Below are 23,800 nucleotides of genomic sequence, written 5' to 3' on the forward strand. Positions count from 1 at the left end.
GCAGCAAAAAGAGAGGAAGCACTACAGTAATTTCAATATCTATAGGGAGGCATGACCCCTATGATCGGTTGGGACATTATGCTGTTGGAGCTCATGGGATATGCAGTTTAAATTTTAAGTGTTTTGATTGGCTGCTGTGAATTTCTCAGTAAAGAAAGTGAAGCATAACCTGAAGCATCAGGTAATGCCATAGAATTACTGTTGGATATGGGCTTGCTGCCTGTAAGAACATAAAATATTATTTCTGTGCTGTTGTTTGTATCTCTCACCATTTAGTTGAATATATTCCTTGTAAATATGTAAAGAATTATTTTGTGCTCGTCAACAGATTTTCACTGCTCTTTACACCCACAGTTAATAGTAATATAATTCTCAGTAAAATTGTGGAGTAATCATGGTACCACACCTTTTAGCCCTTCTAGTCTAGCTGTTGACGAGCCCACAATGTCACAATCACATGACCTGTGAGACGCTCCCACTTAGGAGGAGAGGAGTGGGGGCAATGGTAGTTGTAGTCACAATAGCTGCTTATGTGTGACTGGGCTACTTGTGGTGCTTTTTGTTCCTACGCCGGAGTGAGACATGGTTAGGACCTAGTCACATGCTTTTTGGCATATCGGTGAGAAGTCGTTCGCTCTTGGCAGACACACGGTCGTCTCACCATTTCTCTCGGTGCGATTTGCGGTATTCGCACAAGCGCCCCCTCATTCTAGGGGTTCCCGTAGTGAGCAGACATTTTGTGAATCTTGATACAGGAGGCCTTTTTAGGTTGAGCCTAGGCAGTGCATGCGCGGTCTCTTGGCATGCTGTGCCTTCTCTATGGGATTTCAGCACAGCCAACAACTTTTCATTTGTTCCTTCCTCTGCCTTTTGAAATTCCTTTGGTGGGCAGTTTACCCTTGTCCCACCTTTTGGCTGTTATGTTACCTCCCTGGAGACTGCCCCTGTTACATCAATTTGTTAACTATTGTTCATATGTTAAGTTTCAGCACACTACTTTTTTTAAATGTATTTAGCGTTTGTTGCAACCTTAGATGTTCTCTGTCTGAAGTCGACGCCCTGAAACCAAGTCTCGTTTAGCCTCTTTCCTTTCACTAGTCGGGCTCTTTCTCCCCAGCAACCTGCGCGGCGCTACTGATCCCCCCCTGACCCCTTGCTGCAGCAGGCGCAGCGGGAGCCTCCCAGCATAAAATGTGATATTTTCAATGCTTGAAGGTGTCCAAGCCAACCGTCAACACCAGTAGGGGTACTGGTCTGGCCCCTCCCGCTAACATACAACCGCCAGAGATAGCGGTTGTGACGTTTGAGGCGGGAGTGTACCTGAAGGCTGCTGCTGTCTGTAGAGGGGTGCCTAGCTTTCTCCCCCGCCACTACCTCCCTGTAAGACTTTTTTTTGTTTTCCGCAGTATTTTCTTCTTCTTACCTCCCTAGCCCTGCCGAGGGCCTTGCACAGGCTGAAGGGAGCTGGTGAGCAGTCTGGCACATTATTGTAGTATTCCGGGGTAAAGCAAGCCAGGGTTTTCCTCAGCTCTCCTTCTCAAAGAGGAGAGAGAGGGGAGGGCCAGAGGTATCCCAAAAGCCACTGTTGCCATTTGTAGAAACCAGCATTAAAGCTTTGTAACATTCCGTGGTGATGAATGTTTCTGTATCAGCTGTCACTTCATGCAAGTTCAAAACCGGTGAGTCCGCAGCATGGCTGGGCATGAGGACATAATGACTCTGTGGTTGGTTTCTGTTGTTATCCAGCTGTGGAAGAGCTGATGCCATAGTGGGCTGCGTGCATTCCATATATTCTTGTGCAAATTTTATAATTGAAAATGCACTGCCTTTTTGCCAGTTCCTTTTTCAGTCTCCAAAGCTGTCCCCATACAGAGGTCACTGTGCTCTCCTACCACCGGTGGGCCGATTATCATTTTGCTCTGCTTTTTCGCTTGAATGACGATAGTAACTATCTTGATTGGACATTAGTCAATGACGTCATTATTATTCGCCGATATGGATATTCCCATTATGTACATTAATGTTGCACAGGAATTAAGCATATTTCAGTACACCAGCAGTTTTATTTCTAAAATAAAAACATCACCAGCATTTCACCTGTGTAAGTAATGCTTTCAACCGAGCAGCTATATGCATGCCCAACCTCTGCTTCTGTTCTGTGAACCAAATCCACAGTTTGTGCCGCTGTGGGCAGTTTGACATTCCCCTTTTGGTGAAATCTTAGACAGCTGCTCGATATTACTTTAATGTGACATTAGTCCTGGATGTAGAGATGGATGTTGATGTATTTGTTGGTATTTAATGTAGTGTGGTCATAGAAACCCAAAGATCAGTGGAATTAGTTTGAGACCGGATTATAAACACTAGGGGAGAGGAGAATGGTAACAGGTTATTGAATCGTTCACTGTACATTTGCTTTTTGCAAATGTACTTTTTTCGTACAATTTTGTAAGCATGCTAGGGGAGTTATGATTGTATGTTTAAATGCTGTACGTTAGCTCCACATATTTCGGGTAACAACAATTTGATGCATACTATTGGTTAAGTATCTTAATTGTGTACAACCAGACTGGGCAACAGAAATTAGTTGATTAACTTAACTTAAGCGCATTGAGTCAGGTTCAATGTGCTTAAGGATAATACCAGACAATCAATAGCACTATAATAACCAGTACAACAGCATTCTCACACCTTTCAAAGACTAGCAATCAGGATAATGTGCTGTATGGCTAAACTCTTATAAGGTCTCAAAAGCAAGACCTATTGGCTATACCAATGCTTGTTCTATTTTTGTGACAGGATATATTTTGTTTGCCACAATTAATTGCCGGCTTCTCAAGAGGCTGCCTTGTCCATTTTGGCCAGGGGACATACTTGATCTTTAGATGATCACTTGTGAGCATAAACTGGCCAAGTGTCAACCGTATGTATGGTGTACCAACAGCACGTTTTTTTACACCCTTGTATTTTACTGTTGCCTTGTTGGTTGTGGTTTCGCCCCATAGATGTACTAACCCGCATACAAAGGACCATGATAGCTCTTGGTGTCACCCCATCACTTCGTGCACTACCTTCTTAACTGGTTTGACTTGGTTTTTCACTCCAGAGAAAGAAGTTATTCCCTTGAGGTAAATACAAGAAAAGCTAAAACATAGCCTCAAAGTTCACGCTATAGTCAAAAACTAATGCAAAATAGTAAAAAGCTTTTTACTATTGTACAATTTAAGTCTCCATCACCTATGGTTATATTCAAGATTAATAGTGGTAAAACATAGGTGTTAATATCTGACAGCTTTAAATGTACCAACTATTTTTTACAAGTTTTATGTTTTACAATTTTTGTCTGTCTTTTCAATTGTGCAGGCCACAATTGATTGAGTTATTATTTGTATGTTCTTTTTAATTATTTGAGTAGGTAACCATGATATGTATAGGTATGTAATTATTTGTTTGTAATTTTCGGTTGCATAATAAATATGTTGTATTTTATATTTTTGTGATTGCATTAGTTTTAGACTATAGCGTGAACTTTGAGGCTATGTTTTAGCTTTTCTTGTATTTACCTCAAGGGAATAACTTCTTTCTCTGGTTAGATAACCTCACTTCCCTTGACTGTTTTAAGGGGTTCCTCTCTCTTTCTTAACATTGGTTTTTCACTCCACCATGGGCATGGAGTGGAGGTCTCAAAATATTTTTGTGGTGGTAACGCACTCTAAGATTTGTTTTTTTGTTTTGGGTTTTTTTGTCACAAATGTCGTTGGTGCATAGGTAGGTATCCTGCTGAGCTGTCAGGGCAGATTTATCAGATACTATGACATGTGTTTCCTGCAACACAGGGTCCACTCCTTCCTTGCACTCCTTTAAACTTTCATTCAATTATTACTCAGTGTTTTCAACGTTGTTTGCAAATTTTATTTTCATTTCCAAACATTTCATTTTAGCGATTTTTTCATTCTTTATATTTCTTTCATCATTATTTTGTTTCATTTCACAAAAGTATTTAGTCCCAATGCATTTCAAGCATAAAGCTCTTCCTCAGGGGATTTCCTTTATCTAGAAACATTATATGTCAAATTAAGTACTTGGTAGAAATAAAATAACAATGTGTGCATGTTTCAATAACAACTATTGGTCAAAAAATAACCCTTAATCATAATCATGCCTGTTTCTGTCATGCATAATCATGTCTAGATTGTCTACCTCTTATAACCCATGTTGTCGCTGTAAGCATGCTGTGTTTCTCGTGTGAATTTCACTACCGTTATACCTTATAACCCATTTCTGAGTTTGTTGTACTGACCTTGAAAGATTCGTATTAACTGTCATACTGAAATAAAAATAAAATAAACATTGCGGTAAGATGCTACGTTTCTCTCGGTCTCATAGTCCCTTTTTATAAAATATTGCGGGGCCGTTTCCTTGCCCGGTGTCAGCTTCCATCTCTTCTCCTCGCTAACTCGGCGTGCTCTATCCTATGCGCTGTGTTACGGCTCTATGATCTGTTCCCGCTCACGTGACCGCGACGGTTGCGTGCATTGTTTACTACTTCTTAAAGTGAACTACACTTAAGTGCTTAGGTAATGCGGTGTGTATCAAGATGTTTAATACTGTGCATTCTTAATCGTGGGTGTTTTTAAAAGATAATACCTGTGCAAAATTTATCGACCTTGTTCTAAAATAAATGGTAAGAGCGTGGTCCACCTTAGTGTGAAGATAGTGCGCTTATCAATCGCTGTACACATGTTGTGTCCACAAAATGTCAAGTGAGCGTTAAATCACATCCAAAATATATCAGTATTGGATCGCAAAACAATGTTCATTTGAATGTAAAATTATAAAAAACAATTTAGATCCATCCGTTCATTTAGTCCACTCGGTTGTGTGGTACATAAATAGTTGATCCAGAAGACTTCTATCCTTAACAGATATTTGTTGTTGTCTCTCCCAGGAAGGGTTGCCACCATTTCCAAAATACAAAATTTTAACTGGCTTGCATTGTGGTTGGCTTGATTAAAATGAACTGCCACCGTTGATTTTTGGTTGTTGAGTTTGATGTTACTCTTATGCTCAATGATACGCGTTTTTCTTTTTCTTTGGGTTTTACCCACATAGGATAAGCCACAAGGGCACCTTAACATGTATATCACGTTACTTGAATTGCATGTGCCTGATACTTTCCATTTTTAAAGGTGTTCCTTTAGTTGGGTGGCTGATGGTGTTGCTTTTGATGATGGCTGAACAATTCCCACAATTGTAACATGGTAATGTGCCATTGTATTTAGTCTGTTCTTGCGTTTTGGATTGTTTGAGGAGTTCTTTCAAATTTCTTGTTCTTTCATATGCAAAAATTGGCGGTTTGTTAAATATTCCCTTGAAATCTTCTTCCAATGCCAGTTATGGCCAATGCTTTCTGATTGTTCTCTTTATTTTAGCACTACGTGTTGAAAATTTGGATACAAATACATTTCTTTGTTCTTCTGGTTTATTTTTGGGTATTAGTAAATGTTGACGTTGTAATTTGTCTGCGCTTTCAGCTGCTGATTCCAAGATGGGTTCCGGGTATCCTCTTTTCTTGAATTTTTGTAATGTTGTACTTTTGTGTTTCACATATAGTTCGTTGGTGGATGCGATTAGTTTTATTCTGAGTAATTGGGAAAATAGTAAATGGTGTTTCAGCGGAGCCTGGTGAAAACTGTTGTAGTGTAAGAAGTTGTTTCTTTCTGTGGTCTTTGTAAATACACTTGTAGTGATTTCTCCATCTTTGTTCGTTATTAAAACGTCCAGAAATGATAATTCTTTTTTGCTCAGAGTAAATGTGAACTGTATCCTCTCATTTTTTGAGTTCAAATCTTGTAAAGCCATTCTCAAACTTTCTTCGTTCCCTCTCCACAGGACGAATATGTCGTCTATAAATCTTTTGTACACAATCAAGTTTCTTGTCCAATTTTCATTCTCCAGGATGTTGTCAGTCTCAAATATGTGCATGAATATATTTGCGTAGGTAGGCGCGGCACAATTGCCCATAGAAGTTCCAGACGCTTGTATGTAAAATTTGTCTTCCCATTTAAAGTAACTGTGGAATAGTGTGAAATTTAGTAGTTCCATGATAAATACTTTCAAGTCTTCAGTCTTATCCTCTTGTACCAGCATACTTTCAACCGCTGATATGCCCAAATCATGTGGTATAGAGATATACAAAGATTTAACATCTTTGCTTGCCATTATCATATCTTTTGTGAAATTCACTTTTTCTTCTTCCAAGATGTTTAAAAAATGGGTGGTATCCTTAATGTACGTGATGGTTTTTGTACTATGCTTTGAAGGTGTTTATCTATGTAATTTCCGATTGGTTCATGTATTGAACCAATGGTTGACACGATTGGACGTAGTGGAGGAAATTTGGGGTCTTTGTGTATCTTTGGTGTCATATATATATATGGGATAGTTGGATTCTCTTTAATTAGGTATTCTTTTTCTTTTTGACCAACGAACTATATGTGAAATACAAAAGTACTGAAATGTTTGTTGATCCGTGCACAACTGAGTTCAAATAATGTTCAATGATGCAATGTGTACATTCAAAAGGGTGCTCCTTTGGTATCGCCCTCCACCCTTAGGCGAATGAGAACAAATGTAAATGAAGTGTGGTCAGTTGAAAACTGATGACATCCCATAGGGCACTCCAATATTAGGAAACAATCCTCCTCTGTTAATCACAAGATAACATAAATGGTTTTCAAGAATTTATTCTTCTTTTGTTTAACTAAGACGTATTCTTTTCAAAAAACGATAACGTTTCCGCTGTAAAACATATATTTCATTCCATTTCATATATGCTTGAATTCGCTCCAATGCATTTCGGGCTATGCCCTTCGTCGGGGAGCATTCTGTTGTTCAATGAACAGCAACATGCTTTAGTGGCGTCTTCGAATGAAATATATGTTTTACAACGGAAACGTTATAGTTTTTTTAAAAGAATACGTCATACTTGAACAAAAGAAGAAAAAATTCTTGAAAACCATTTATGTTATCTTGTGATTAACAGAGGAGAATTGTTTCCTAATATTGGAGTGCCCTATGGGATGTCATCAGTTTTCAACTGACCACACTTCAAACACAAAAGTACAACATTACAAAAATTCAAGAAAAGAGGATACCCGGAACCCATCTTGGAATCAGCAGCTGAAAGAGCAGACAAATTACAACGTCAACATTTACTAATACCCAAAAATAAACAAGAAGAACAAAGAAATGTATTTGTATCCAAATTTTCAACACGTAGTGCTAAAATAAAGAGAACAATCAGAAAGCATTGGCCATTACTGGCATTGGAAGAAGATTTCAAGGGAATATTTAACAAACCGCCAATTTTTGCATATGAAAGAACAAGAAATTTGAAAGAACTCCTCAAACAATCCAAAACGCAAGAACAGACTAAATACAATGGCACATTACCATGTTACAATTGTGGGAATTGTTCAGCCATCATCAAAAGCAACACCATCAGCCACCCAACTAAAGAAACACCTATAAAATTGAAAGTATCAGGCACATGCAATTCAAGTATAGTGATATACATGTTAAGGTGCCCTTGTGGCTTATCCTATGTGGGTAAAACCCAAAGAAAAATAAAAACGTGTATCATTGAGCATAAGAGTAACATCAGACTCAACAACCAAAAATCAACAGTGGCAGTTCATTTTAATCAAGCCAACCACAATGCAAGCCAGTTAAAATTTTGTATTTTGGAAATGGTGGCAACCCTTCCCGGGAGAGACAACAACAATTATCTGTTAAGGAGAGAAGTCTTCTGGATCAACTATTTATGTACCACACAATCGAGGGGACTGAATGAACGGATGGATCTAAATTGTTTTTTATAATTTTACATTCAAATGAACATTGTTTTGCGATCCGATACTGATGTATTTTGGATGTGATTTAACACTCACTTGACATTTTGTGGACACAACATGTGTACAGCGATTGATAAGCGCACTATCTTCACACTAAGGTGGACCACGGTCTTACCATTTATTTTAGAACAAGGTCGATAAATTTTGCACAGGTATTATCTGTTAAAAACACCCACGATTAAGAATGCACAGTATTAAACATTTTGATACACACCGCATTACCTAAGCACCTAAGTGTAGTTCACTTTAAGAAGTAGTAAACAATGCACGCAACCGTCGCGGTAACGTGAGCGGGAACAGATCATAGAGCCGTAACACAGCGCATAGGATAGAGCACGCCGAGTTAGCGAGGAGAAGAGATGGAAGCTGACACCGGGTAAGGAAACGTCCCCGCAATATTTTATAAAAAGTGACTATGAGACCGAGAGAAACGTAGCATTTTACCGCAATGTTTATTTTATTTTTATTTCAGTATGACAGTTGATACGAATCTTTCAAGGTCAGTACGACAAACTCAGAAATGGGTTATAAGGTATAACGGTAGTGAAATTCACACGAGAAACACAGCATGCTTACAGCGACAATATGGGTTATAAGAGGTAGACAATCTAGACATGATTATGCATGACAGAAACAGGCATGATTATGATTAAGTGTTATTTTTTGACCAATGGTTGTTATTGAAACATGCACACATTGTTATTTTATTTCTACCAAATACTTAATCTGACATATAATGTTTCTAGATAAGGAAAGACAGATAATCATACATGTTTTCTGAGTTCAATGGCTCCTACTCCGAGGCAGATCCAGGGGCATTTCTTCAGAAAAACAGAAAATACACCCGACCAGAGGGGTTTGGCGAACCCTGCACCCCAAACTCGGAATAAGGCCCTTCGTTATCCTAGTCTACAATTGCTTCACATTCCATCCAAGCGTTATCCTATCATCACAATAGACTTTCATAATCCCGCTTTCACGGTTATGATGTGACATATGTCAACAAAAGAATTCAAAGGGGGAATCCCACTTCGAATGACTCTCCGCTACATAAAATGGCTTTTTAGATGGGATTGACCCCAAGACCACCAGGATGGCAGCACAATGCAGTCACCCTGCAGCAGATGCCTACCACCCATCCTGGCAGAGATTAGAAGGACACTGCAACCTTGATACAGAACAACAGTTTGGAGCTCACCCTTGAATGACGTGCATGTGAGGCTGATTTCCGTACTTGTCCCCAACTGGTGCTGTCTTGACTTGCATTGTTTTCATTCCTATACTCGGGGCCTGAACTGGCCGAGCCAACATCCCTCTGTGCCCACAATCCCATTTCGAGAGCTTAAAGTCACAGCCTGTCCCATGGTCTCATCTGTGGTGGATGCAAATTGACTTTGTTCCAGATAACTGGGACCCACAGACCAGAGGTCATTGGATTCAATGGATGCTCCTGGAGGGAATGGGAACTGTGGAGCAAGTCTGGTGAGAGCTGTACACCAGAAGACTATCCGATTACAGGACTATAAAGGGGCGGCGCATAGAGCGAGGGTCTGCCATTATGGCACTTACCAGACCAACAGACGACCATCTTTGCTCGAGGGGAGGGCAAACATGGTAACTGAGGGCTCTTTCTTAAAGGGAGAGCAACACATATGTTTTAGTTTTTTCATGCCTGAATATATGCGGAAGATGTAACCAGAACAGAAAAACATATTAGGTATCCAGAAAGCAAAGGAGCCCATAGCAAGCAAAACTCCTCCTTTAATAGCCCATTCAGAGCCCTTAGAACTCTCAAGAATGAATTGTGGCTATGGTTATTCTTTAAATGGTTAAAAAATAGCATTAAATACACAAACCAGGCCTGAAAAAAATTAAGAAATATTACATAGCTTGACTGTGGGGTCAGTCAAGTCAAGTTGAAGAGGAGGTGTGGTAACTGCAGATTAATTTCATGGAGCACTCCTAAGGGGTTAAAGGTAGGGAATATCTCTACCAACCTTAGTAGAAAAGAGCTGCCTCTTAGTCAAAAGAATTTGAGTTTCTTGAGAATTTGAGAAGCGACCGTATCCTAGGGTTAGTCCGTTTAACACAGTAGTGAAGGGTGGTGGGATACATTACAATCTGTCTTTCCAGGACTCTTGGATCAGCTGGGATGTTTCTGTGCTGTGCATCTTGGAATTTTACCCAATAAAGATGAGGATAAAGATTTGCAGAGAAAAAAGGGATTAAATGAGCCAACAGTGATCACAGGTATGGACAGTACTGACAAGAGAGGGCGAACATTGCATTTCAGAAATCCTGGCCTCTCCTATTTCCAAATGAAATGAATTAATGAAATAAGCATTTATAGAGGGCATAGCTACCCTAAGGCATCCCAGCGCTTTCTGCGGACATGGACCTAGAAGCCAGCTCTGCTAAGTGGTAAGTTAGAATAGCCAGGTTTTAAGCGGTTTCCTGAAAGACAGATGATTGGTTTCCTTTCGAATGTCAAGGGGGAGGGTGTTCCATAATTTAGCTACATTATAAACGAAGGAGCAGCCACCGCTTCTTGCCCTCTTTATTTTTGGAACTGTAACAGCCAACAAAGAGAACAGAGGCATAACAGGACATGATTATGGATGGAATTGCTCCAAAAAGAGGCAACGGTGAAAATGATGTGCCCAGCAAAACGGAGGGTAGTTACTGTCGAGACACAATTAATTTTTGGAACCCAAATATGGCAAGTCAAGGATGGACTCGAGGATTGTAGGAAAGAGAGTGTCCTGAATATGGTACCTGATGAGGGAGGCTGGACAGATGGGGAGGGTGCCTGTCGACTACAAAAGGATCAAGGAATCAGTGCAGCGCTTACTTAGGATGGATCCACATGCATAGTTGGTTATATAAACTTAGGGGAGGTGAGGGCGAGAGTGCCTCAATAGACAGGCTCAGGGACGGCTTTCAGACCGAGGTCATTAGTGAGGTATTAGACGCTCATTACTATAGACATCATATAGATGTCATCGCCTTGTGAAGTTTTCACACTTGAGTGGTGGTATATTTTTCATCACTTTTGTGTCCAGCAAAGGAACCGAAGGATTGCTTTGGTGTAAAACTAACAACAAACAGATTGCATCGATGAGGAGTGAGTAAGTTTAACAACAAGCATTTGATTTATTGCTGTGACATTTATATATATGTGAATATTACATTTTTGTAAAAGACGTGTTACTTACCCTGGAAGGAGTTTTATTGGAAGTTGAAGGCTCTGTTAGAAGACAGAAAAACAGAAATCTCAGAAGGTGGGAACGCTACATACCAACCATTTGTGAGATAGTGGAATGATAAATAAATCAATATCGCAAAAACTGCTGTGCATCATATTTTTATTTATTTATTTTAAGAGTTTTATATAGCGCTGGCTAGACCCAGAAATCAGAGCGCTTTACATGAGGTTCCACAAAATTACAAGATTACATCAGTTCCAATTTACATCAGTTGCTAGACAAACAATTACTAGAGCATAGAAAACGAGATAAGTGAATTGTAGAGGGGAAGGGAGTAAGGGAAAAGGGGTGGGAGGGAGATACGGCAGATAGACGAAGGAAAGTCTGCCCAAAGTTCGGCTGGGTAGGTGACAGTCGAGGGGGAAGTCCCAAAACCCATCTGCTCTATAGCCATCAGGTAGCTCCATCGGGCTTTGGCCAAATAGCTAGGTCTCAATGGGAAACATTTAAAGAACATGGAGGGCAAAATAAATGGAACGTAGAGGGGAGGGGACAGGGAAGGTGAGAAAGGGAGGATAGGGGAAGAGACAACAAAGAGAGACGAAATGAAGTCTGTCTAAAGGCCGACTGGGTAGGAGTCCACGGCCCATCTCCCCTATAGCTAAACCAGGTAGCTCCATCAAGCATCAGACAAAATAGTTCAGTCTCAATACATTGAGAGAGGAGAGAAGGAGAGACATAAATAGAAGGAGGATGCGGGAAGAGACGACAGGAGAGACGAAAGGAAGTCTGGCTAAAGACCGACTGTGTAGGTGACGTCCAAGGAGGGAATCCTCGACCTGTCTCCCCTATAGCTAAACCAGGTAGCTCCATCGGGCATCAGACAAAATAGCTAGATCTCAAATGATGAGGGAAAATTCACAGGTAAACAGGGCGGGGACTAGGGCCAGGACAGGTGAGGGCAGAGGTCAGTAGCAGGAAAGTGGAGAGGAGTAGAGCGGGGAGGGGTAGGGGGTAGGTAGTTCGGTAAAAGTTACATGGTTACAAACAGTTACTGGAGCATGGTGATGCATACTCAAAAAAGACAAACAAATAGCAATGTTACAAAGGAACATGATACAAGACGAATGTGGCATGGGAGGAAGAGGGGTGAGGTAAGGGATCAGAGGTAGGGGTAGAGACAAGTAGAACTATGTCCAAGGTCCGGCTGGGTAGGTGACGGCCAAGGTGAGGACGAAAGTCGATCTCCTCTAAAGCTGTCTAGGCAGCTCCACCGGACATCGGCCTTGTTTATCAGTCTCTTTGCACTTAGGAGTTCGTGTAAAATTTAGTTTGTAGGGGAGGCTCAGGCTCACTTATTTCTTGCATTCTCTGTTGTGTGATTGGGTAGTGAGTTGATTATTCAAAGTTTGCCGAGGGCACTTAGCTGATTCCCATATTCAGTTCTGCATTCGGTGGGGGTAGGCTTCCATTTTAGCCATGGACACAATAAAAAAGCTTGTTGGGGACACCAAACCAAAACTTGACTGTGCAGGGTTTAAATACTTTGGCTTTAGTTTTGGTCAAATACATTCAATACTTTTCAGTTTTGCTGTGCCTAAGAAGCCTCCATATCGGGTTGTGTTGGTCTCTAGCACCCCTGTACGCTATTCACTCATCATTTCAGACCCCGATAGGGCCGAATGCTGGTGCATTAATGGTACAACGGATTGAATGTTCAGTTTGCATGGAAATTTAAGTGATGAATTGTGAAGCACAGAAATGCAAGTAGAACACACTAGGCCCGTTCGTAACCTCCGTGAACTTTGAAAATACTCCTTGTTACCAGCGTTCTTCTCCTGTCCCATTTCCAATTCCTGTTTCCTCTCACACCTACCCGAGATTTTCTTTTTGTTCCTACTTTTTTTGCTAAACTACAGTGTTCTGAGTTTTCATATCATGCTCCATGTTACACTAATGTCCTTCACTACACAATTTCCTGTTTTACTCATACATGTTCCCTGGTCTTCTCCCCCAGTTTCAAAAGCCAAATCCTCCACGTAGCTTTATTGTCTGTCCCATCACACTTTAGATGGGTCTCCCTTAGATTTTCTGTTTCTCAGTCCCTCTACAATATTCCTTGAATTCCTTTTTCTATTCGATCTAACCTCGTTGCTTCACTTACAGTTCTGCACGTTTCCTATGTCACACTATTTCTTCTTCAAACCAATACAATTCCATTATCGACAACCAAAAGGAGTGAAAGCGTCAAAACGGCAAATATATCTGAAGCACAGTATACGTATATGCCTGTACGACCCTGACATCTCTTCTCGGCGTTTAATATAACTTAAAAATGTGCTCGGTTTTGTTTAAATAGTTAACACAATCTTTTATTGTTCATTAGTAGTGTAATGCGTAGTATCGCGCAATGGTTAAGTTTGCCACTCAATCTACTCTATGTCAGACTAACAATATGCCAATATATGCAAGCTTATGCAATGCAAAGCACAGAATAGGGGAAACAGTAGAAAACAGTAGAAAATACATAGACTAGCAGTACATCAGGTATTGCAATAGTCCACATCACATCTTGCTCACACTCAGTTCTTAGTTTTTAGACTCTGTAGTCTTCCTTTATTCTATACACCACAAGTAACCATTATGTGTTCAAGATATTTTACCTGGCTCCCATGGAAGGGGAGCTCTCTTCCCTTCTCACCACGCCACTCATCTACTTTCGGGGTAGGGTGGGTTAGGGGTGCGGTTGGGGGTTTTAGATCTTGTTTTTCTCATTTTACTTATCTTTATTTGCTATTTTTGCTATTTTTGCCATATTTTCCTTTTTTTCTCAAGGGCCTTGCCTCTTTCCTCATGTCATGTTTCTTGTAGTAACTTTCGCAGTGTTAGCCCTTCATATACAGGTGATACTACTTTGGAAGCTACTACTCTGGAAGGTATGTCCTGTATACACTAAGCAAATGTTGTAATCCTCATCTGAGTTCCAGGATAATTATTCAAGTACATGGTGCTACTTTACAGTACATAATGCTACTCTATTAATTTTCTATGCAATGTACCTATTAATCCTGTATGCGAAGTTCCGCTACGATTATCCTGTTTGCAGAAAATATAATAGAGAAAAATGCTCTGAATGGTAGGCCATGTTATATGTTACATGTCCCAGGAAGCCAATCAACTCGGTGCAACTGTTTCCACTAACTTCACGGCAAGCACAAGTGAGTAAACTTCATACACCGCATAAACCGCACAAACCTTACTCCAGAGTTAAAAAATTAATAGCAATCTTTTTAATAGAATTATGATGTCACAAAATTCTCCAGGTACTCCAAGCCATAATAGCCTAAAGATAGTCTCACTGAATGTTAAGGGCTTAAACCACCCTATCAAAAGGAGAAAGGTCCTAGACTACATCCACAAACAAAATAGTTTAATTCACTTAGAAATGGGTATTATACTGACGTCGCTGGCTCGGAGGCAATAGGGAAGAAAAACGGTGTCCTGACTTTAGTAGCTAAAAAATCAAACATTGATATAGAGACATGCATATCTGATACTAAAGGGAGGTGGATCACAACAAAATTGACCAAGGACAATACTGAATTTTACATTACTAATATTTATGCACCAAACAGAGATGGTTCGGACTTCTGGGAGGACCTAAGTAAACAAACTGACACAATCCCAGACACTGCTATGCACATACTAGCTGGTGATTTCAAACTGCCCATGGACCTGGCTTTAGATAGGGACTCACACTGCCCTTTTCACGCCAATAATCCCACAAAGCCCTTATAAATCTCTGCACCCGCTTCAATTTGATAGACACATGGAGGCTACAAAATCCCACTGGGAGAGAATATAGTTTCTACTTATCCCCACATAACTCCTACTCACACATTGATTACCTACCTAAATCAAATAACGCCCTAAACAGGATCGAACAAACCTCGATAGATCCAAGGGTGATCTCAGACCACTCATGCATTAGCCTATCCATTTCTGACCCAAAGCCTTCCAAAAAACAACCTCTTTGGAGTCTCAATAACGAAGTCCTAGAAAAAGTCTCATAGACAATTAATTAGCGCGATACAAAACTTTCTTACAGTTAACAAAATAGGAGACAAGTCGGACTTAACAAGGTGGGAGGCATTGAAGAGCGTCGTAAGAGGGGAGATCATTAAAATTAGATCTGCCATGAATAGGGACAGCAACAGTAATCTTGAGGAGTTGGAGAAAGAGATTGCTATGTTAGAGGAAAAACATGTAATGTCCAGAGATTCGCTAGTCATGAATGAAATAGTGAGGAAGAAATAAGAGTTTAATAAAATAGTAGGTGATAGAGCGGGAATTTGGTTCACTAAACAAAAGAGCATCAGGTTATGTTGATCCAATAAAGCTGGAAAGAGCTTAGCCTCATACTTAAAGTTTAAAATGCAAAAGTACACAATTAAAAACCTAATAGACAAAATGGTATGGCTCACTCTGACCCTGACCAAATTGAGGAAACCTTTAAGGATTTCTATAAAGACCTGTATAGTGAGAACCAGGATACAGATAACACAAAAACACATGAATATTTAGATAAATGTATATTACCTGCCCTCTCTGAAGATGAAAAAACTGAAATAAACAGCTCCATTACTACGTCAGAAATTGAAAGCTCAATAAGGACCCTGAAAGTAGGGAAAGCTCCGGGACCTGATTGGTTTGGTGCCAAATTTTACAAGTGCTTCTCCTCTACATTGACTCCTCCACTGTTAAATCTGTTTAATGAATTTAGTGACTCTGGCCAGATTAATGAGACACCAGTAGGCCATTATAGGCATAATTCCCAAAGAGGGGAAGGACCCTAATAAAACTACAGACCGAGGGGAGGTGCCTAGCGCCGGACCAAGATGGCCGCGTGAAACCTCGGCTCTATCACCACCATCCCTTGGTGCTGTCCATTATCCTGCCCCTGAAGAACGGCAACCTGGAGAGAGACGATAGCGGTGCCGCTGGACGAAAACCCGGTTTCCCGACATTGCTGGGAACCGGAGCTACGGGTCCTGCAAGATCGGACCTGGTTGGAGGAAGAAAGCCAGGGACTGGAGTAAAGCGAGAACCGCCACGGAGGGAAACTATCTTGGCGGCCCTGACCAGAAGTTGCCGGTCGAGCCAGTATCCCCTTCCATCAACGCCCTGAATCCTGTTGCCCGTGAAGCGAGAAGAGTTCCCCCCTGACATCCCCGTTCTGACGCCTGCTCCCCTCCGGAGCTGAATTTGAAAAGTACCCCTGTGACGCAGCATCGCTGGACCTCGCCGCGGTGCGGCGGCGTAACCAGAGCTCAGCGGGACCGAGTGCGGAGTGGGGGTGAGTGGCTCTCATTGTCCCCCCCACCCCCCCTAAGAAGCACTGGGACACGGCGCGGCCGAGGCCGTGATTATACACCTTCCCTTTCCCGCAACGCTATACCGGATGCACGACAGCCATCCTGCCCGATTTCAAACAGAAGTGAGGTGGACCCGGTGCCAAACTAGATCGTTATACTCTGCCTAAAGGCTCACCGACGGATTCTCGATACATCACTGCAGGGAGGTGGGGGGAGGACTGCATGAGTCACGCTTCGAAATTGACCTTGCAGGACATTATTGCGGCCATTGACGGGGTCAGATAGTCTTTAGGGCAAAAAATTGAGTCCTTAGATCATAAACTAGACACAGACTCCATAGAGGTGAATCTTACTCAAGCTCACTTTACCAAGGTCAACGAAAAAGTCAAATCACTAGACCTAAAGACAGCCAACTTGACGGAGGATGTGACACAGCCCCAGCAGGAGGTACGCAACCTGAAATCTTTCTGTGAAACAGTCAAACGGAAGCTAGACGACTGCGAAGGGAGATAAAGGCGCAATAACATCTGCATCCTGGGAGTGCCCAAAAAAATCAGAAGGCCTAGCCCCCGATCTGTTCCTGGAGGAGCTTATCTTAAAGCACCTCAAGCCCAAGGGACTTGGGAAATTCTTCTATTGAATGTGCGCATAGGGTCCCAGGTGGGCGACCTAACCCCGGGGCGCCCCCGCGACTGATGATTGCACGGGTCCTAAACTTTAGAGACAGAGACGCTATCCTGCTGGCCGCCCGTGCTCCACCCCCTTTCGCTATGAGAATGCCACCCTCTCCTTCTTTCCCGACTTCATGCAGCTGGTGCAGAGACAACGTCGAAACTTTCTCGATGTCAAGAAGAAACTTAAAGACAAAGGACTGAAATATGCCATGATGTTCCCAGTGAGACTGCGAGTTGAGGTTGAGGGTAGAGCATGGTTTTTCGACAATCCAGAAGTGGCATCTGACTGGCTGGACAGTTGTCCCCCCAGTGGTTTGGAACGCGTGATCATGGAGGGGAGCGGGCGACACAGGAACAAGATTGAGGACCAGCGGAGATGATTGATGAACAATGGTCAGGTATCGGGGTCAGGAGCCCCACGATTGGACGCAAACTTTGTACGATCCTCAGGGAACAATTTGTTTATGTAGGCACGGACTTGGGGGATGGGGGGATAGAGTGCCGGCCTTCCTCCTCTTTACTACCTTTAGTTATTAGTTAGTGTTTTTATGTAGGGCAACAGGCACTCTGCCAGTTTGCAATGGGAGGACACTGGGAGCAGGTGTACAGGGAGGGGGGGGGGGGGAGTTGGGAGGGCTGTATAATGTTTCTCAATCTCGAATTTGAATTGCTTATAATTGTAATTGTTTCAACAGCATCAAAGGTGCATGCAGTGCAAGAGCGACTTTCACAGAGACTTAATGACGAGCGGTAGACAGGGATCGGGGGTCAGCGTCCTCAGTTGGAATGTGAATGGACTGGGGAACAAAATAAAGAGAGGAATTGTCAACTAGTTCATCAGAAGACACGCCCCCAGATGTGATCCTTTTACAGGAAACGCACCTAATTGGAAACAAGTGCATGGCCTTACATAGGGGAGGGTATAAACTGGTGCCACACGTGGGATTTACCTCTGGTTCACGAGGGATGGGCATACTGATCAAAAATGCATTCCCTTTCACAATACAGGCCACATGGTCAGACAAGCGTGGTATGTATATAGGGGTTTCAGGCCAATGGGAAGGGAAGACAGCTACGTTCATCTCACTCTATGTCCTGCCTGGCCTACAGACGGAAACATGTAAAGACCTGAGCTCGATCTTCTTGATATTTCCACTGGGACTCTTGGTGCTTGGTGGAGACGTCAATGCGGTGATGGCTGGGGAACTGGACCGACATCCGCCTTGTGCAATTAGACCCGCTCAGAGGTGGCTACCTGACTTCTTAGACACAATGGGACTGGTAGATGGCTGGAGGACACACAACCCAGGTAGAACACAATACACCCACATATCTGGCGCTCACCAAAGCTTGTCACGCATAGACTATATCCTTGTCCCGGCTGCGCAGGCCCATGCTCTCCTTGAGGTGCGTCATCTGGGGCGGGGCATTTCAGATCACTCCCCGGTGTGGCTAAGGATGGAATTAGACCAAGTTAGCATCGGTAGAGTAGCCCCCATTAATCTGTGGTACTTGAAAGATCCGACTACATGGATGAACATTGCAAAAGCCACTAATAGCTATTTTTAGGAAAATGAGGGCACGGTCGACTCCGCATAGACCCTGTGTAAGGCATACAAAATGGTTATCCGGGGAGAGACGCTCTCCTTGATAGCAGGGCAAAAGAGGGAAAGACAAGCTGAACTTGAAAGAGCAGAGGAGAACGTGTTAAATTCAGAAGAGGAAATAGGCCGAGCGGTAACCCCCGAGGGCCTTCACCTCTTGAGGTCAAGGTAAGAAGAGTTCCACAGCATCGCCAGGGATAGAGCCAGGGCGCAGAGTAGAGAGGTACAGAGTAGAATCTACGAGCACGGAGATAAGGCCGGAAAGCTGATTGCTTGGCAAGACAGACGGGAGTGGCGTCGAGACTGGTGCCCGTGGTGCAGGGAAAGGATTCCAGTACTACTACAGACCCGCAGGCCATTGCAGACAAGTTTGCTGACCACTATCAGACGGTATATAGTACGACTGGCAGGCTCACTGAAGAAGAAAAGAGATTAGGGATATCAAACTACCCACGCTCTCGGGAGAAAACAGGGATTACCTGGAATCCACACTGACGGACGATGAGGTGGTGCAGGCCATCAGATGCGTGCATTCAGGGAAAGCTTCAGGACCCAACGGTATCCCCATTGAACTAAATAAACTGAGATCTAATAAGCTTGCCCACTACATCTGTTCTATGTTAACGGAAAGTAAGGAGAAGGGAATGCTCCCATATGGCCAACAAGTAGCCAACATAGTGGTCATATATAAAGAAGGCAAACCCAGAACAAGCTGCGCATCCTATAGGCCAATAGCGCTTCTGAATATTGAGCCCAAAGTTCTTGCAAAATTGCTAGCGACACGCTTGATTAAAGTCATTACCACCCAGATCAGTCGGGCTTTATGCCTCATCGTAACACAGACCTCAACCTGCGCCGATTACATGGAGTGCTGGGTAGAACCCCTACAATACTGGAGCCGGCAGCCCTAGTATCATTGGACGCCGCCATGGCGTTTGACATGTTTGAGTGGCCCTATTTATTTACGGTTCTGGACAAATTGGACTTTGGTCCGGAATTCACGGGCTGGATTCGCCTCCTGCACTCTGACCCGATGGCCCGGGTGGTGGTGAATAATCGCAAATCCCCAGACTTCCAGCTGAGCAGGGTCACTCGACAGGGTTGTCCCCTGTCTCCTATCCTTTTCGCACCGGCACTGGAGCTGCTGGCACCGTGGATCAGGCAGAACCAATCCATACGTGGATTGCAAGTGAGAAGACAAGATATCCCTATAAGCGGATGACATCCTGCTTTATCTCACCAATCCGAGAGCATCACTGATCTGCCTTCTGGACGTGCTAGCAGTCTTCGGTAGATACTCTGGTTTCACGGTAAACTGGTCCAAATCTATACTTTACGTCCTTCAGGGTGACCCGCCTGCCATTCCGAGTAATTGCCCGATCCAAATTGCACTTGAAGGTTTTAGATATCTCTGTATTTACACTACACTAGATTCGAAACTCCACTTTACCCGTAATCTGGACCCACACATGCAGAGACTTAAGAACAACATCACTCATTGGAAATCCCTTCCACTCTCAATGCTGGGTAAAGTGGTCCTTTTTAAAATGATGGCTCTGCCTCGGTTCTTGTATGCACTCCAAAATACAATGGATCCGGTCCCGGCATCCTACTTCAGAGAAATTGAGAATCTCGAGAGACAACTTCTCAGGGATGGCAGATCCTGCATAGCGTTCTCAAAGTTAACTCTCAACTGGTATGATGGGGGAATAGGTCTGATCTAAAGAAATACTATTGGGAGTCCCAGCTTGCGGCTATCAGCCACAGGATCTATGGCCACCCAAATGATCCCAGATATGCCATGGATAGGTGGCAGGTCCCATGGGGAGAGTATACTAGAGCACTATACGCTGGGCCCCGTAGACTCCAGCTGACTGGTCCAATGGCACACACCGTCCAGATATGGCATGCAGTCAATAGACACCTGAAGTGGGAAAACAAACTTACACTTGCGATCTCGATAATCAAAGATGTTTAGGGGGAGGGAACTGTCCACACATTTGAGTCACCCAAAATACAGTTCAGCTTGACAGATACGGAGTACTTTCGTCACGCGCTACTCACCCAAATCCCTAGTGATACGACACTTCCAGAAGCCTCCCCCCTGGAAGATAGGATGCTGGACGGGCATCTCCCAGAGAAGACCATTTCCCTCATGTATAGGAAATTTATCAACAACATGGAAGATCCATTGCTGAGCATTAAAGGAAAATGGAACGAAGATGGCCTAGAACTTGATGACGAAGACTGGCAGGAGGCGGTCTCTTCCCCACGAGTGGCCAGGCTGAGGTTAGTGCAGCTTAAAATATTGCATAGGATTTATGTTACGGGACCCTGCCTGGTTCGAATGGGTCATCTAGAAAGCAGAGAGTGCAGAAGGGGGTGTGGGGAGCTAGGAACATTCATCCACATACTGTGGCACTGCCAACATATACAATCATATTGGAGAGATGTCCATCACACATTGCGGACGGTCCGGGGGACTGACCTGCAGTCGGAGGCTCGAAGGTGCATACTAAATGTCTGGGAACCCACGGATCTCAACACTTACATCACGCAATGGGCAACGTTAGCATTTATGATAGCGAAACGAAACCGCTTAACAGTGGGGCACTAGTCAGCAGCCTCAAATAGGGAGGTGGAAGGAGGATCTAGACTGGTGTATGTTCAGGGAGAATTCAGTCTACATAGCCTGGGGCTGCCCTGGGAAATGGAATATGGTGTGGGAAGCATGGAACCGTTACAGGGGCGATGTTTGTCTCCCCCTTGGATCGACAGTTTGATGCTGATGCACTTGAAACCCCTTGATCTAATTAATATAATAACTGTGTAGAATTTTGTACTGTATACAATGTCAATGAGAAATGATGAAGTCGCCCGCTTGTAATCAATTGATGTGTTTTGGTTGAACTGTTTAATAAAAAGAAATATATATTAAAAAAAACTACAGACCGATTTCATTAATCAACCTAGATTGCAAAATTTATGCTATGATCCTCGCCAAACGCCTTCAAATAGTTTTACCCAAACTCATTCACCCGTCACAAGTTGGGTTCTTAAAAAACAGACTATCTAGTGACAATACTCGCATCCTCGCTCATGTCCTAGAGAAAGCCAAACTCACTGACTCACTAACAGTCGCTATTACATTGAATGCAGAGTAGGCTTTCGACAAAGTTGACTTGGCCTACTTGGGAGCAACACTAGACAAATGTAATCCGGGCACAAGGCAAGGCTGCCCTCTCTCTCCCTCTCTATTCCTCCTTGCAATTGGACCTTTCCTTTTCCACCTTAAGAACAATCAACAAATCACAGGAATTCGCTTCAAACATGTACGGTTAAAATTACTGTTTATGCCGACGACGTGTTGGTTGTCTCTGAGAATGCGGAAGGTGCTATCCCCGCACTTATGTCCTCAATGGATGACTTTGCTACAGTATCTGGGTACAGGTTGAATAAAGATAAGACGGAGGTGAAACTCCTGAACAACCTTGGAGGAAAAGAAATTATGGGTAACTCTGGTCTCTTATGGCATCCTAAGTGCTTTAAATACCTAGGTTTGGATTTCACAAAGGACCTGATCACTACCCTTCAGACCAAAGAGAATGCCATCTTCAAAAAAATCTCTTTGTTGTTAGATGGCTGGTCACCTAGATTTTTAACATGGTGGGGAAGAGCTGAGACATTAAAAATGATGATTACTTCTCTTGTCAACAATCTAGCCAGCATGTTACTTATGACGTTCTCAAATGAGTTCCTATGTAAAATCTATAAGCTTTTTAACACATTCCTGTGACAAGGAAAGAGACCCAGAATATCTATGAAAAAACTTCAATTACCAAAATACAAAGGTGATCTGGGCCTTCCGAACTTCAGGAACTATCAAACCGCGTATCTCTGTAAACAGGGATCCAACTGGCTGATTCCACCGACTGATTACACACCAGTTTGGTTGGACATAGAAAGATCAATCATCAATGGTATGCCCTTGCCTGCTCTCCTCACCATGGATATATCCCCCCTTCCTCACTCAAAGTACATTTTGCTCAATACTAAAAGAGCCATGCTACGACTGGAAAACCTCTCCACAATAAAAATTAATAAATCAAACCTGTCCTCTCTCAGGCGCAACCCGAGTTTGAAGATCGAAGGAGGGATGTTAAATTGGGAACATTGGTCCAAAAACGGCATAAATCTAGTCAAAGACCTCTTTGAGGGAAGCCTTCCCTTGTCTTTCTCCACACTTCAGTCACGTCACGGACTAGGTCCAATAGATTTTTATAAGTTTTTAAAACTAAAATCTCTCCTGGTGGCAGGCTCTATTAATCCCTCCAACCCGTCCATACCCTCAAAGATGTCACAGCTGCTAAAGTCAGGACACACAGATTCTAAAATATATAAACTCCTATCACCTCAACCTCGCAAATCTCAAAAGAAATATGAAGAAAAATGGGAATCAGAAGACAACTCTAACAATAGCCCATTCAACTGGGAAAAGATACATATAACCACCTTTTCGAATAAAATCTCCCCAATACTATCACAAACCAAACTGATGTTAATAAATAGGAAATAGTGGACACCAGAAAGGATTTTTTTAAGCTTAATCTCAGTGAGAGTCCCACCTGCTGGAATTGCAACTCTCACGTCAGTAACCTGGCCTATATGCGCCTCAATTGTCCAACACTAAAAGTGTACTGGGATAAGATTTATGAATGTATAGGCAGGACTTTCAACGTAACCCCTCCTAGGGAATTTTCCTATGTTATACTAGGCCCTCTGGACCCTAGTATCACGGACCTAAATGACCGTTACTTGTTTGATCTTATGGTCACTTTAGCGTGTAAAATTGTTTTAAATAAGTGGAAAAAATCCAAAGAAGTCTCATTTAAGATGTGGAAAGAATGGTTATCCTTCCTAAGACGAGCAGAAAACGTTGCTCTTCAAGCCTCTCCATGGCATAAACCACAAAGGAAAATGTGCAAGTCCCTTGATGCCTTCTCTTTCTCATATGAGCCTCCGTAA

The 23,800-nt window shown here is 42.7% G+C and overlaps 1 protein-coding gene across 3 annotated transcripts in view; it reads right to left on the reverse strand.

Moving 5' to 3' along the window:
- The window catches only part of ORC2 (origin recognition complex subunit 2), a 484,925-nt gene that overhangs the window by 319,699 nt on the left and 141,426 nt on the right, over positions 1 to 23,800 (reverse strand). For all 3 annotated transcript variants that reach the window (XM_086955229.1, XM_086955227.1, XM_086955228.1), the window contains exon 6: positions 11,132 to 11,163. In XM_086955229.1, coding sequence (XP_086811355.1) covers positions 11,132 to 11,163 — 32 coding nt within the window. The remainder of the gene's footprint in view (positions 1 to 11,131; positions 11,164 to 23,800) is intronic.

The sequence above is a fragment of the Lissotriton vulgaris genome, chromosome 2_1, assembly GCF_964263255.1.
Source record: "Lissotriton vulgaris chromosome 2_1, aLisVul1.2, whole genome shotgun sequence".
Classification (NCBI taxonomy): Eukaryota; Metazoa; Chordata; class Amphibia; order Caudata; family Salamandridae; genus Lissotriton; species Lissotriton vulgaris.